The sequence below is a fragment of the Delphinus delphis genome, chromosome 12 (genome assembly GCF_949987515.2).
Source record: "Delphinus delphis chromosome 12, mDelDel1.2, whole genome shotgun sequence".
In the NCBI taxonomy this organism is placed as follows: Eukaryota; Metazoa; Chordata; class Mammalia; order Artiodactyla; family Delphinidae; genus Delphinus; species Delphinus delphis.
The window spans coordinates 50,759,597-50,771,713 of NC_082694.2; the positions used below are offsets into that span (position 1 = coordinate 50,759,597).

At 37.4% G+C, this 12,117-nt stretch overlaps 1 protein-coding gene across 2 annotated transcripts in view; it reads right to left on the bottom strand.

Moving 5' to 3' along the window:
• Positions 1-12,117, bottom strand: part of PPP1R21 (protein phosphatase 1 regulatory subunit 21) — a 56,780-nt gene that overhangs the window by 26,297 nt on the left and 18,366 nt on the right. For both annotated transcript variants that reach the window (XM_060026652.1, XM_060026653.1), the window contains exons 8-12: positions 10,938-10,990; positions 10,299-10,448; positions 7,710-7,811; positions 7,534-7,622; positions 5,060-5,196 (exon numbers count right to left, since the gene is read on the bottom strand). In XM_060026652.1, the coding sequence (XP_059882635.1) occupies positions 5,060-5,196; positions 7,534-7,622; positions 7,710-7,811; positions 10,299-10,448; positions 10,938-10,990 (531 nt within the window). The remainder of the gene's footprint in view (positions 1-5,059; positions 5,197-7,533; positions 7,623-7,709; positions 7,812-10,298; positions 10,449-10,937; positions 10,991-12,117) is intronic.

Here is a 12,117-nt window from a genome sequence, read left to right on the forward strand (position 1 = left end):
CTGTATTAACTCAGTAACAAAAGCAAGAATCTGTGGTATGTGAACCAAAACCCACTCGGTCCCCTCAACAGTCAGTGAGCTAGAAATCCCAGTCCCGAGGGTGCAGCCAAGAACACAAGGCTCCCTCTCCCCTAGCTCAGCTGGAGGGCTGCATTTCTTATCTCGCTCTCAGCTACCTGTTGCTGAGGCTAAGTTCTAGGTAAATATGACTCAGAGGTGGGGGGTTCTCTTCTTTTACCCAGCCCTGACTTGTGGGATGGAGGCTCTACGTGGGCATGGTGCTGCTGAGAATCTGTGGCCCTGATCATCCTGGCCCCAGCTCATTAACAGGAGTTCCATGCTGAAAGAGGCAAGCTGAGGAGACCAGCGGCTGCTGCCCTACCTCTCCATGGAGTAATGCAGGGGTGTCACTCTGAGAGAAGTGCATCACTGTCATCATCCCCTGCACAGAACCATGGCTCAGAGATTTAACCCAAGGGAGAAACAGTTCTTAAAACAGAAAGCTCTGAATCTCTTCCCAAAGGAATTGACTTAATTCACAACAGACTGTGGAGAAGAAGTTCAAGCCTAGGGATGCTCTCAAAAATAATGGCACTTGTGCTGAAGGTAATTCAGAGGATTCATTGGAGATATAAGGTAGACTGACACCTAGACACACAATAGAACAGTTAGACTTAATTGATATCTACAGGACACTACATAAAAAAAAAAATAGAATACACATTCTTTTTCCAAGGGCACATGGGACGTTCTCTAGAATAGACCACAAACTAAGACCCAAAACAAGCCTCAACAAACTTAAAAGGACAAAAATTATTTCAAGCACCTTTTCTGACCACAAGGGCATGAAACAAGAAATCAACCACAGAAAGATAAACGAGAAAAAAATGGTTATATGGTGACTAAACAACATGCTACTAAAAAAAAAAATAGGTCAACAATGAAGTCAAAGAGGAAATTAAAAAATAGCTTGAGACAAATGACAATGAAAACACAACCATACAAAACCTATGGGATGCAGCAAAAGCAATCCTAAGAGGGAAGTTCATAGTGATACAGGCCTATCTCAAATAAACCTAAACTACCACCTGAAACAATCAGAAAAAGAACAAACAAAATCTAAAGTCAGCAGAAGGAAGGAAATAATAAAGATCAGAGAGTAAATAAATAAAATAGAGGTTTTAAAAACAACAGAAAAAAATCAATAAAACCAAGAGCTGTTTTTTTGAAAGGATAAACAAAATCAACAAACCACTGACCAGGCTCACCAAGAAGAAAATAGAGAGGGCCCAAATAAACAAAATAAGAAATGAAAGAGGAGAAATAACAACCAATACTGCAGAAATATAAAAAAATATTAAGAAATTATTATGAACAGTTATATGCCAAAAAAAAATTAACAACCTAGAAGAAATGGACACGTTTCTAGAAACATACAGACTGCCAAAAAGGAATCAAGAAGGAACAGATAATCTGAACAGACTGATCACTAGAAGTAAAATAGAATCTGTAATTAAAAAAAAAACCTCCCTGTAAACAAAAGTCCTGGACCCGATAGCTTCATTGGGGAATTCTACCAAATGTACAAAGAAAAACTTACACCTATCCTTCTCAAACTCTTCCAAAAGACTGAAGAGGAAAGAACACTCTCAAAGTAATTCTATGAAGCCACTATCACACTGATACCAAAACCAGAAAAAGACACTACCAAAAAAGAAAATTACAGGCCAATATCTTTGATGAATATAGAAGCAAAGATTGTCAAAAAAGTTTAGCAATCCAAGAACACATAAATAGGATCATACACCATAATCAAGCTGGATTCATTCCAGGGTCACAAGGATGGTTCAACATATGCACATCAATCAATGCGATACACCACATGAACAAAAGAAAAGACAAGAAACACATGATCATATCAACAGATGCAGAAAACGCATTTGACAAAATTCAACATCCATTCATGATAAAAACTCCCACCAAAGTGTGTATAGAGGTAACAAATTTCAACATAATAAAAGTCATTTATGACAAACCCATAGCCAACATAATATTAAGTGATGAAAAGCTGAATTCTGGAACAAGGCAAGGATGCCCACTTTCATCACTTCTATTCAACATAGTATTGCAAGTCCTAGCCACAGCAATCAGACAAAAAAAAGAAACAAAAATATCCAAATTGGAAGGGAAGAGGTAAAATTGTCATTATGTGCAGATGACATAATACTCTATATAGAAAACCCTAAAGACTCCACACACAACTATTAGAACTCATAAATGAATTCAGTAAGGTAGCAGGATATAAGATTAATATAGAGAAATCTGTTACATTTCTTTACACTAACAATGAAACAAAGAGAAAGTAAAAAACAATTTTGTTTAAAATCATATCAAAAAAAAAACCTAGGAATAAGCCTAACCAAGGTGATGAAAGACTTATACGCTGAGAACTGTTAAACATTGATAAAGGAAATCAAAGATGATTCAAGAAAACGGAAAGTTACCTCATGCTCTTGGACTGGAAGAAATAATATTGTTAAAATGCCCATACTAGCCAAAGGAATCTACAGATTTAATGCAATCCCTATCAAATTACCCATGACATTTTTCACAAAACTAGAATAATTCTAAAGTTTATATGGAACCACAAAATATCCAGAATTGCCAAAGCAATCCCGAGGAAAAAGAACAAAGCTAGAGGCATAACCCTTCCAGACTTCAGATAATAATACAAAGCTACCATAATCAAAACAGCATGGTACTGCACAAAAACAGACATATGAATCAATGGAACAGAATAGAGAGCCCAGAAATAAACCCACACACCTACAGCGCATTAATCCTCAACAAAGGAGGCAATAATATACAAAGGGGAAAAGACAGTCTTTTCAGCAAGTGGTATGGGAAAGCTGGACAGCCACATATAAATCAATGAAGTTAGAACACTGCCTTACAACACACACAAAAATAAACTCAAAATGGCTTAAAGACTTAAATACAAGACATGACACCATAAAACTCCTAAAGGAGAACACAGGCAAAACACTCTTTGACATACATTGTAGCAATATTTTCTTAGATCAGTCTCCCAAGGCAAAAGAAATAAAAGCAAAAATAAACAAATGGGACCTCATCAAATGTATAAGCTTTTGAACAGGAAAGGAAACCATAAACAAAATGAAGACAACCTACAGACTGGGAGAAAATATTTGCAAACGATGCAACCAACAAGGGCTTAATTTCCAAAATATACAAACTGCTCCTACAGCTCAATATCAAAAACACAAACAACCCAATCAGAAAAATGGGTAAAGGGAATTCCCTGGCAGCCCAGTGGTTAGGACTCTGTGCTTTCACTGCCTAGGGTGAGGATTCAACCCACTGATGGGGGAACTAAGATCCCGCAAACCGCATGGCACGGCCAAAAAAAAATGGGTAGAAGACCAAAACAGACATTTCTCCAAAGAAGACACACAGATGGCCAACATGCACATGAAAAGATGCTAGGGAAATGAAAATCAAACCTACAATGAGCTATCACCTCACACTGGTCATAATGGTCATCATCAAAAAGTCTACAAATAGGGCTTCCCTGGTGGTGCAGTGGTTGAGAGTTCGCCTGCCGATGCAGGGGACACGGGTTCGTGCCCCGGTCCGGGAAGACCCCACATGCCATGGAGCGGCTGGGCCTGTGAGCCATGGCCGCTGAGCCTGCGTGTCCGGAGCCTGTGCTCCGCAACAGGAGAGGCCACAACAGTGAGAGGCCCGCATACCGCAAAAAAAAAAAAAAAAAAAAAAAACTTGTTCACAAATGTCTATAGCATCATTATTCATAATAGCCAAAAGGTGGAAACAATCCAGATGTCCATCAACTGATAGGTAGATAAATAAAATGTGATATATCCATCCAATGGAATATTATTCTGCAATAAAAAGGAATGAAATACCTACACATGCTACAACTTGGATGAATCTTGAAAATATTATGCCAAGTGAAAGAAAGCAGTCACAAAGGACCACAGATTATATGATTCCATTTATATGAAATGTTCAGAACAGGCAATTCTACAGACAGAAAGTAGAGTAATGGTTGCTTGGTACTGGGCGGGGACAGAACAGGGGAATAAGAGGGTGATAGCTAAAGTATACAGGGTTTCTTCTTAAGGTGATGAAAATATTCTAAAACTGACTGTAGTGTTGATGCACATGTCTGTGACTATAGTAAAAACTACTGAACAGTACACTTTAAATGGGTAAATTGTATGGTATGTAAATTATATCACATTTAAGCTGTTACAAAAAACAAATAATCAAATCACTACTATAAAAATCATGGTTTTCTTACAAACATCATTTAAACTGAGGTCCATTCAATGGCCTGAAAATACTTTTTTCAAATTAAAACAGCATTTTTTTCCCCAAGACTTTCAACCTTTACATTTTGGGGCTTTGTTATGATACAGTTCCTCTAAAAATAGCATTTTTACTATTAACCTTCCCCTATGCTACCTGTTGGAAGGTTGCTACGAATTCTTACGCTTTGGCCCTCTCCATTTAAAAAAGAGGAAGGAGAGAAAGAGATTTAATTTTTTTTTTTTTTCCGGTACACGGGCCTCTCACTGTTGTGGCCTCTCCCGTTGCGGAGCACAGGCTCTGGACGCGCAGGCTCAGCGGCCATGGCTCACGGGCTCAGCCGCTCCGTGGCATGTGGGATCTTTCTGGACCGGGGCACGAACCCGTGTCCCCTGCATCGGCAGGCGGACTCTCAACCACTGCACCACCAGGGAAGCCCAAGAGATTTAATATTTAATGTATGTCTTCAATGCCTGATATTGTACATTCTTAATTTAACTTAATCACATTTACCTCCGTTTTATAAGTGGGAAAACAGAAGCAGAGAAGTGATTTGCCCAAGACCCTAAATGTATAAGGAGCTGGAGGATTTGAATTCAAGTTTTTCTGACCCTCTTCTCACTTCAACACGCCAAACCACCTCCCTTCTCAAGTTTCTTGTACTCTAATTTCTTGAAGTTGAACCATGAGTAACAAACATGCTTACTTGGCAAGGCGAGAAGACCAATGTAAGTCTGCAGCTTCTCAAACACAGCTGTCATCTTTTTCATGTCCTGGGACAGCTCTAGATTCCTGGCTCGTAATGCAGACGTGCAAAGGGAAGCTTCACATTCTTCTTCTAAACTAAGAATGGGCAGATTTTATAAAAGTGAGCAACCTGAACGATTTTCAACTAGCTATAAGAAACCATCTAAATTCTCAAACATCTATATCCAAAGAGAGAATTTACCAAAAAAGGAATCTGATCTCATTTACAAGGTTCCATTTTTTATACCATAATACATACACCTGCTTGCTGCAAACGCCAATGCAGCAAAAGACGGCTAAATGGAAGAAAAAATAAAGGGAGGTGCCCATTAGCTTTCCATCCTGAGAGCAGCAAAAACATGTTTCCCTTCAAAATATTTTCAGGAGAAAAATATTTCATAGACTGAATTCCTAAAGAGAATTAATTACACAGGAACTAGGAGAGAAAATCATTGAGAAACCTTTTTCAGTGTATGTAGGTTCAAAAGTCAAACAGATTGGAAAAAACAATCTATAGGCTCAATACAAAAATAAATGCTTAACATTCATAAAATACATTTTACCATTTTCAATTTTAAATGGTGCTTTGGAAAACTTAATTATAAGGTTAAAAAAACTACATTGACTCTTAAGAGTGTTTATTTAAAATGTGCAGTAATCAAGTAAAATGCTTTTTACACAAAGCTACGAAAGTTATTAGCACAGAATGATAATCATATCCATTCCCTTGACCTTGCCTCTTCTATTTATTTATAGCAAACAGCTTCATTCGGTACTAAGTCCATTTACTACTAATGAACATGTCATCTTGTCAACTAAAGTGGTATTTAAACCAATGACCAAAAAATTGCCTAAAAACATAAATACCTGATAACATAGGGCTGAAGGCATATGGAACAGAACATTCCAAGAATAGGAATCTTAAATCAAGAAAGGACTTATCCAGTGTTTCTAAAAATGTAATAGTGAAAAAATAAATTAAGATAAAATAACAATGCTTAACTGTTTCAAGTAGTAAATACCACTTTTGCAATGGTTCTTTTTTTTTTTTTTAATAGGAGAAAAAAAATTTAATTACATATGTAGGGGAGTCCACAAAGACATTGAGACTCAAGGGCAAGTGGGGCAACTGAGGCTTATATATGCCATCCTGAGGTAAGGAATGGGATAGGAGCCTGGAGAAGGGGAAGTCACAGGATGATAAGAAGAGCAGATGTCTGGCAATTAGAAGTTTTGCAATGGTTCTTAGAGTCTTTTCAACATAAGCCAAATCAATAAAGTTTATTCAATTTAGTGTTAAACTTCCAGAGTCAATTTTCAAAAAAACTTTAATTATACTGAACTAAAACATTTAAGGATCTGAATGAAACTGTTTGTTTCATTAGTTTGTTTCAAAATGTTCATTTGTTTCATTAGTTTGTCATAATTCCCTGATTCCTAAAATTCTGTCATGTGCACAAATCATAGAATTCAGTTACTGAAATGCCTTTGTTAGGTTAGAATTAGGAAATAAGATGGAAATAAGATGGCTCTTAACACATTAATTTTTAATAATAAAATTTCATATTATTGAAGAGCTAAAACCTACTACTTTAGTTTTACAAGGACTTAAAAACTATAATTACTTGTATATTTTCAACATCTGTAAGTTATTCATCTACGTATTTCCTAAACCTTATTTTGCAATATACTATACTACATATATGCTCTTATTTCTCCTATGTATTATTATTATTATTGTGTTATTCTTTGATTACTTTTTTTAAAGACTAAATCGTAGGATGAAAAGATTTAGATGAATTAGGACTCTTGGTAGTTTTAGACCAAAAGTATCAAAATGTACAAGGAGTATTCTCAAATTTCCAATTACATAAATTACTTTCTCTTGCCTTTCTAGAAATGTTTAAGATGGAGCATTTAAGGCTACTTAATGACATATCCTATGAGGGCTGAAGTATGTACACAAAGTTTTTACTTTATAACTTAAATAAATCACCAATAATAAAAACAATATACTATTTCAAAGAAACCTAAGGATTATAAATTGCAATGTAGAGGTTAACTATTATAACCCCCACCTAGATGTTTATAGTAAAAGGATAAAAAATACCCCAAAATGAAATATTTCCTTCAATAAATGTGTCCTTCACAATCATTAAAAATACTGGTTCATATTGCATTATGTGGTTATAGTAGTAATCTCAGTACAGAATACTGAAAAAACCCTAGCTGACAAACTACAATTCAATTTTCTTATATATAAGTTTGTGCTGCTCAAACCATGACTTTCCTTTTTCACAAAAGTCCAAATTGGTTGTGGTGCAGAAAGGTCAGGCAGATCACAAGAAGCACATGTTATTACTTTAGTAACTCCAGCACAGCTCAGATGATACCTTCCAATTCCCCAAGCTCCCTGGCCCAGAGGGTAAGTACCTTTTTAACTGATAAGGAAGAATCTTCCTAAGAAAACATATGTAAGAGGTTAAATGCTCTGAAAAAGTTTTCAATTTCACAGTTGTCTCCTGGAAAAGAAAAAATTTCAAGGTTAATAGTGTCATTTGAAAAAGAAGAGCTCCCATTTCCAGAAGTAAAACATAGAAGAAAATTACCAGGACAGTCACAGTATCCTCAGTAATACTTTCAAATAAATGAAGCATTCCTTCCTCAAGAGGGCGGACATAGGATGCATTTTCATGAAGATACTGTGAGAACTAAATAGAAGGGAAAGAATTGTGAGTTAAATCACTGGAAAATAAAGAATAGCAAAACATTTGTAAATGGACTCGCTGAGTTTTAAACCTAAATTCTTTTGCAAACTTTTTTTGGGAAATCAGGCTTTTACACAGAGCTCCCCTCTAAAATCCTAGATATTATTCCCAAGTCCCCATTCCATTGCAAAATGAGGAACTAGAAGAGGGATGACATAATTAATGACCAGGCATGAAGCAAATGGGGAGGGGATACTATTTACAACACAGTACCAACAGGCCTTCTTCTCTAAACAACTGCTTCTTCATAGGGGTCCCAGTTAAAAAAAAAAAAAGGTTTGATAATCAAAACTGTATGACAGATTTTTGTGTTATATAACTCATTTAATTTAACTCATTTTTTAGAAGCAAAAGACTTTTAAGTACAGTTTCTTATTTTCACTGTATACAATGTTCAAGGTTAACAAATTCCAGGAATGTAATTATCATCAAAATGAGAATATAAAAACTTTTATAACTGTCATGGATACTGTAATATTTACAAAGGACTAATTCAGTATGAAGAATAGATTCAGAAAAAGATTCCCCAGACATTTAGACAACTGAGAAGCAAGAAGTTAATTTTTCACTTGTGAAATATCTCAGTTTTCTAAATACTGTATAATGGCTCAAATTTCTTTTTCTCAGTATAGAAATGTAAGGTCTCATTTTGCAGATAGGTGATTCAATTGGCCCTACTGCAAACTACACAGATATATGGCCCTGGGAAATTCAGTCTCTCTGGGCTTCGATCTTTAGAACTGTAAATAAGTTGAACTCTAAGCTCAGGTATAAACGTCTACTTTATGATTCTATGAACAAGTCTAAACGCTTTGGTCATCTTTTAACAAATGGTTTCTGAATCTTCAGTAATACAGACTTAATAGAAAATCACATAGGGCCTTTCAGAGGCCAAAGCACCAAGGGTAAAATATTGAGAAAAATAGGAATTCTTCAAAGTAATGAAATGTTTCTATTAAGATTAACATATTTGATTCTCACTGTGTGGGCATAATATGGCAACAAGCTAAAATAAAGCAATGGCGGGAATTCCCTAGTGGTCCAGTAGTTAAGACTCAGCGCTTTCACTGCTGGGGTCCAGGTTCAATCCCTAGTTGAGGAACTAAGATCCCGCAAGCCAGACGGTGTGGCCAAAAAACCCCCAAAACCAACCAACCAAATAAATAAATAAATAAAATAAAAAGTAAATAAAATAAAATAATGGACAAAAAATCAGTGGAAAAAAATGTTTTTATATTATAGGAAGTATAAAAGAAAATATAACTACATTAAAATGCTGCAGTTCCATTTTCCTTACCGAGGTCATCTGAAAGCTTTTTCCCACGGTGATACTAAAGAGCATTTCAAAGGCCCAAAGTTTAATTTTTATGAACTTCAAAAGATTTGTGGAGTCAGATGAAAATTGATGAAAAGCAAGCATCTGCTGAGGGCTTCCTATGAGTACGGCAGCATGACGACAATGGTAAGAGCTAGCCTTTACTGAGTATTTACTATGTGCCAAGCACTGTTCTTAGCACTGTACATGTATTATCTCATTAAATTCTCAAACATACATACCTGTGGGGTAGGTACTTTATCCTCCATTTTCAAGATGCACAGAGAGGTTAAATAAACTGACCAAGGGGACATAGAAAGTGGCAGAACTGGGCTACCACCCCAGAAGTATGACTCCAGAATCTAAGCCTTTGCTATACTAACAGGATCTGTGGACATAAATACTATTCAAACCCTGGAAATACTGCATGATGCACACACAGACACCAAAAAAAAGCTGATGAGAAGAATCAGGTAAGTAGAGAGTGGCATGACTCACTTCAGACACCACAGTATGGGGCACTTAGAGTTCATCTATTACAAGCCCCCTAATTTCCTCCCTTCAAGATGGCCCCAATAATCCCCACCTCCTGCTATTCTTGGCTCTGAGTAACACCCACCCTCACACACTGTGTCAGGGCCAGTCTGTGTTACCAGTACAATATGGCAAAAGTGGTGGTATGTGACTACGTGCATATTCCCTATGGTTTCCTACTCCATGGTTTTGCTCATGTCTTTCCCTCTCCTGCGGTGAAAAAGTACCCACCCCGCTTCACTCCTCCCATGCAAATCATGCTCATTTTTCAAAGTCCAGTTAAATCACCAAAGAACCTTTCCAGACACTACCACCGACAGCAATCTCCCCTCCTTGATGACCTCATATCACTTACTGCCCAACCACTCACTCACACTAAGGTCTTTAACAACTCCCTTACTATTTCATTTCGTAAGAATCCCCACGTTTGCCATATTTTACCTTAAGGGTAAAGACTACGATTTGTAGCTTTTCCCATGTCCTCCACAGTACTTGGCAGAGGCACACAAGTGGTCTGATAATTAGTAACAAGTCTCCACGTTTGTTCAGGGCAAACAAAAGGTATCCTGAGTTAAATGTACCTTCTGATTCAATGGAGATATAGTGTCAATGGCAGAATCAACAGGAAAAATCTGAATCCTCTGTTCTGTATAGGTGTGAAAGTTCAAAAGACCCTTGACGAGATCTTGAACAAAAGCCAGGGCCTGCCCAGCGATATCCCGCATCTTCAGCTTTAAAATGAAAAGGATACAGTTAAAGTCAACTATCAAGTTATTACTCCCAAACAACTTTATTAAGTCTGCTTTTGGAGAAACATTTGAATTCTAGTATAATTATTCCTTAATTTAAATTCATTTGCTCCCACTTAGATTTTAATACTACCGTCTAAGTAAATTACAATAGAAAGCCGCCAGCTTTGGTAAATATACCTCTCCACTTAACCTAGACTGTTTAAGTGCAAAACCTAAAAGAAAGGTATGACTCAAAAATCAGTGCATCCCACAATTCAGTTCTAATGTTATCGGACAAGAGACAGCAAAAATCTATATTATTTACAAATTCAAAAAACAGCGAGTTTCACAATTTTTAAGAATGTATGAGGAAAGAAAGTAAAAGTTAAACGCAATGGTTTGGTGCACTAAACAGAGGCCCAAACAACTAATTGGTGTTTCTGAAAAGTTTGACACACACATCACTGAAAATAAAAACTTCATCTTTACCTGATGTCTCCTATTGTGGACTGGAACGTTCAGAGCATTATACTGACTATATTCTACAAAACAAAAATGGCTGTTCATTAAGTCATTTTACATTTACGAAAAAAGAGCTTAACTGAGAAATAATAAATGCTCACCCCATTTCCCAGCTTCTCTCCCCCTCAGCCCCTTCCCTTCCTGATCACTGCAGTGCACTCTGCACAGGCCTCTTTGTACTATGCACCCCTCATTCCCACCACTCCCAATAGGGGGGCTCATCCATCCCAGTTGGGTCAATCAGTTGGTGCATCAGTTTCTCTCCCCAGATCTAGGCTTTTATTCACAAATGTACACATCAGTAGGGAAAGAGATGCACACCAATCTGTTAGAATATTAAGCCACAACAAAGTTACCGTCAACATCTTTCCCATAAACCTGCTCCCCGTCTGCCTCTTTGATTTCTGTCAGCTGCACCACATCATTCCACCACACTGCCTCCTGTTGCTCCCTTGCCTCCCTGCATCTCCCTGACAACTCAGGCTCCAGCCCTGGACTATCATCACAACAGCATCAGCCCCCTTCTCCCATTCCAGGGTAGTCTGCACTCTGTTGCCAGATGAACTTTGTGAGTGCACAAATTTCACCAAGATATTTCCAAAAGCTTCTGCAACAACCTACTGACTTGCAAATTAAGTCCCCCCAAGCCCTTTGCCCAGAACTTGAGGGTCCAGCCCCACCCTCCCTTTCAGAACTTACCCATCATTGGCCTCCACATCCCACCCACTCTGGCCTCCAGTCATACTTAACTAATTACTGCTGTCAGGCCCTGACAGCACCTTTATCCTATATAACCACACTCCATGCAATTCCCTGGCTCATTCTCCCTCACCTCTCTTACCAATAAAACCTACTTTTGCATCCTGGCCCAACTCAAAGCACACTTCTTCCAAAAGGCTTCCCCAAACAACCCCACCAGTAGTAATCATCCTTACTCTGAAACCCCAAGAGGTTCTTCATGGAATAGCTTAGCTTATATTTTAGATATTTCTCTACCTTATTTCTTCCCTACTGGACTATAAATTCCTTGAGGGTAGGCAGAGATTTTTGTCTTATACGTTTTTGCATATCCTGTGCTCCCCACCCATTTAGACTTTCAGTAAATAATCTCTAAATATTTCGGAACTAAAAGTAGTAACCTACTTGT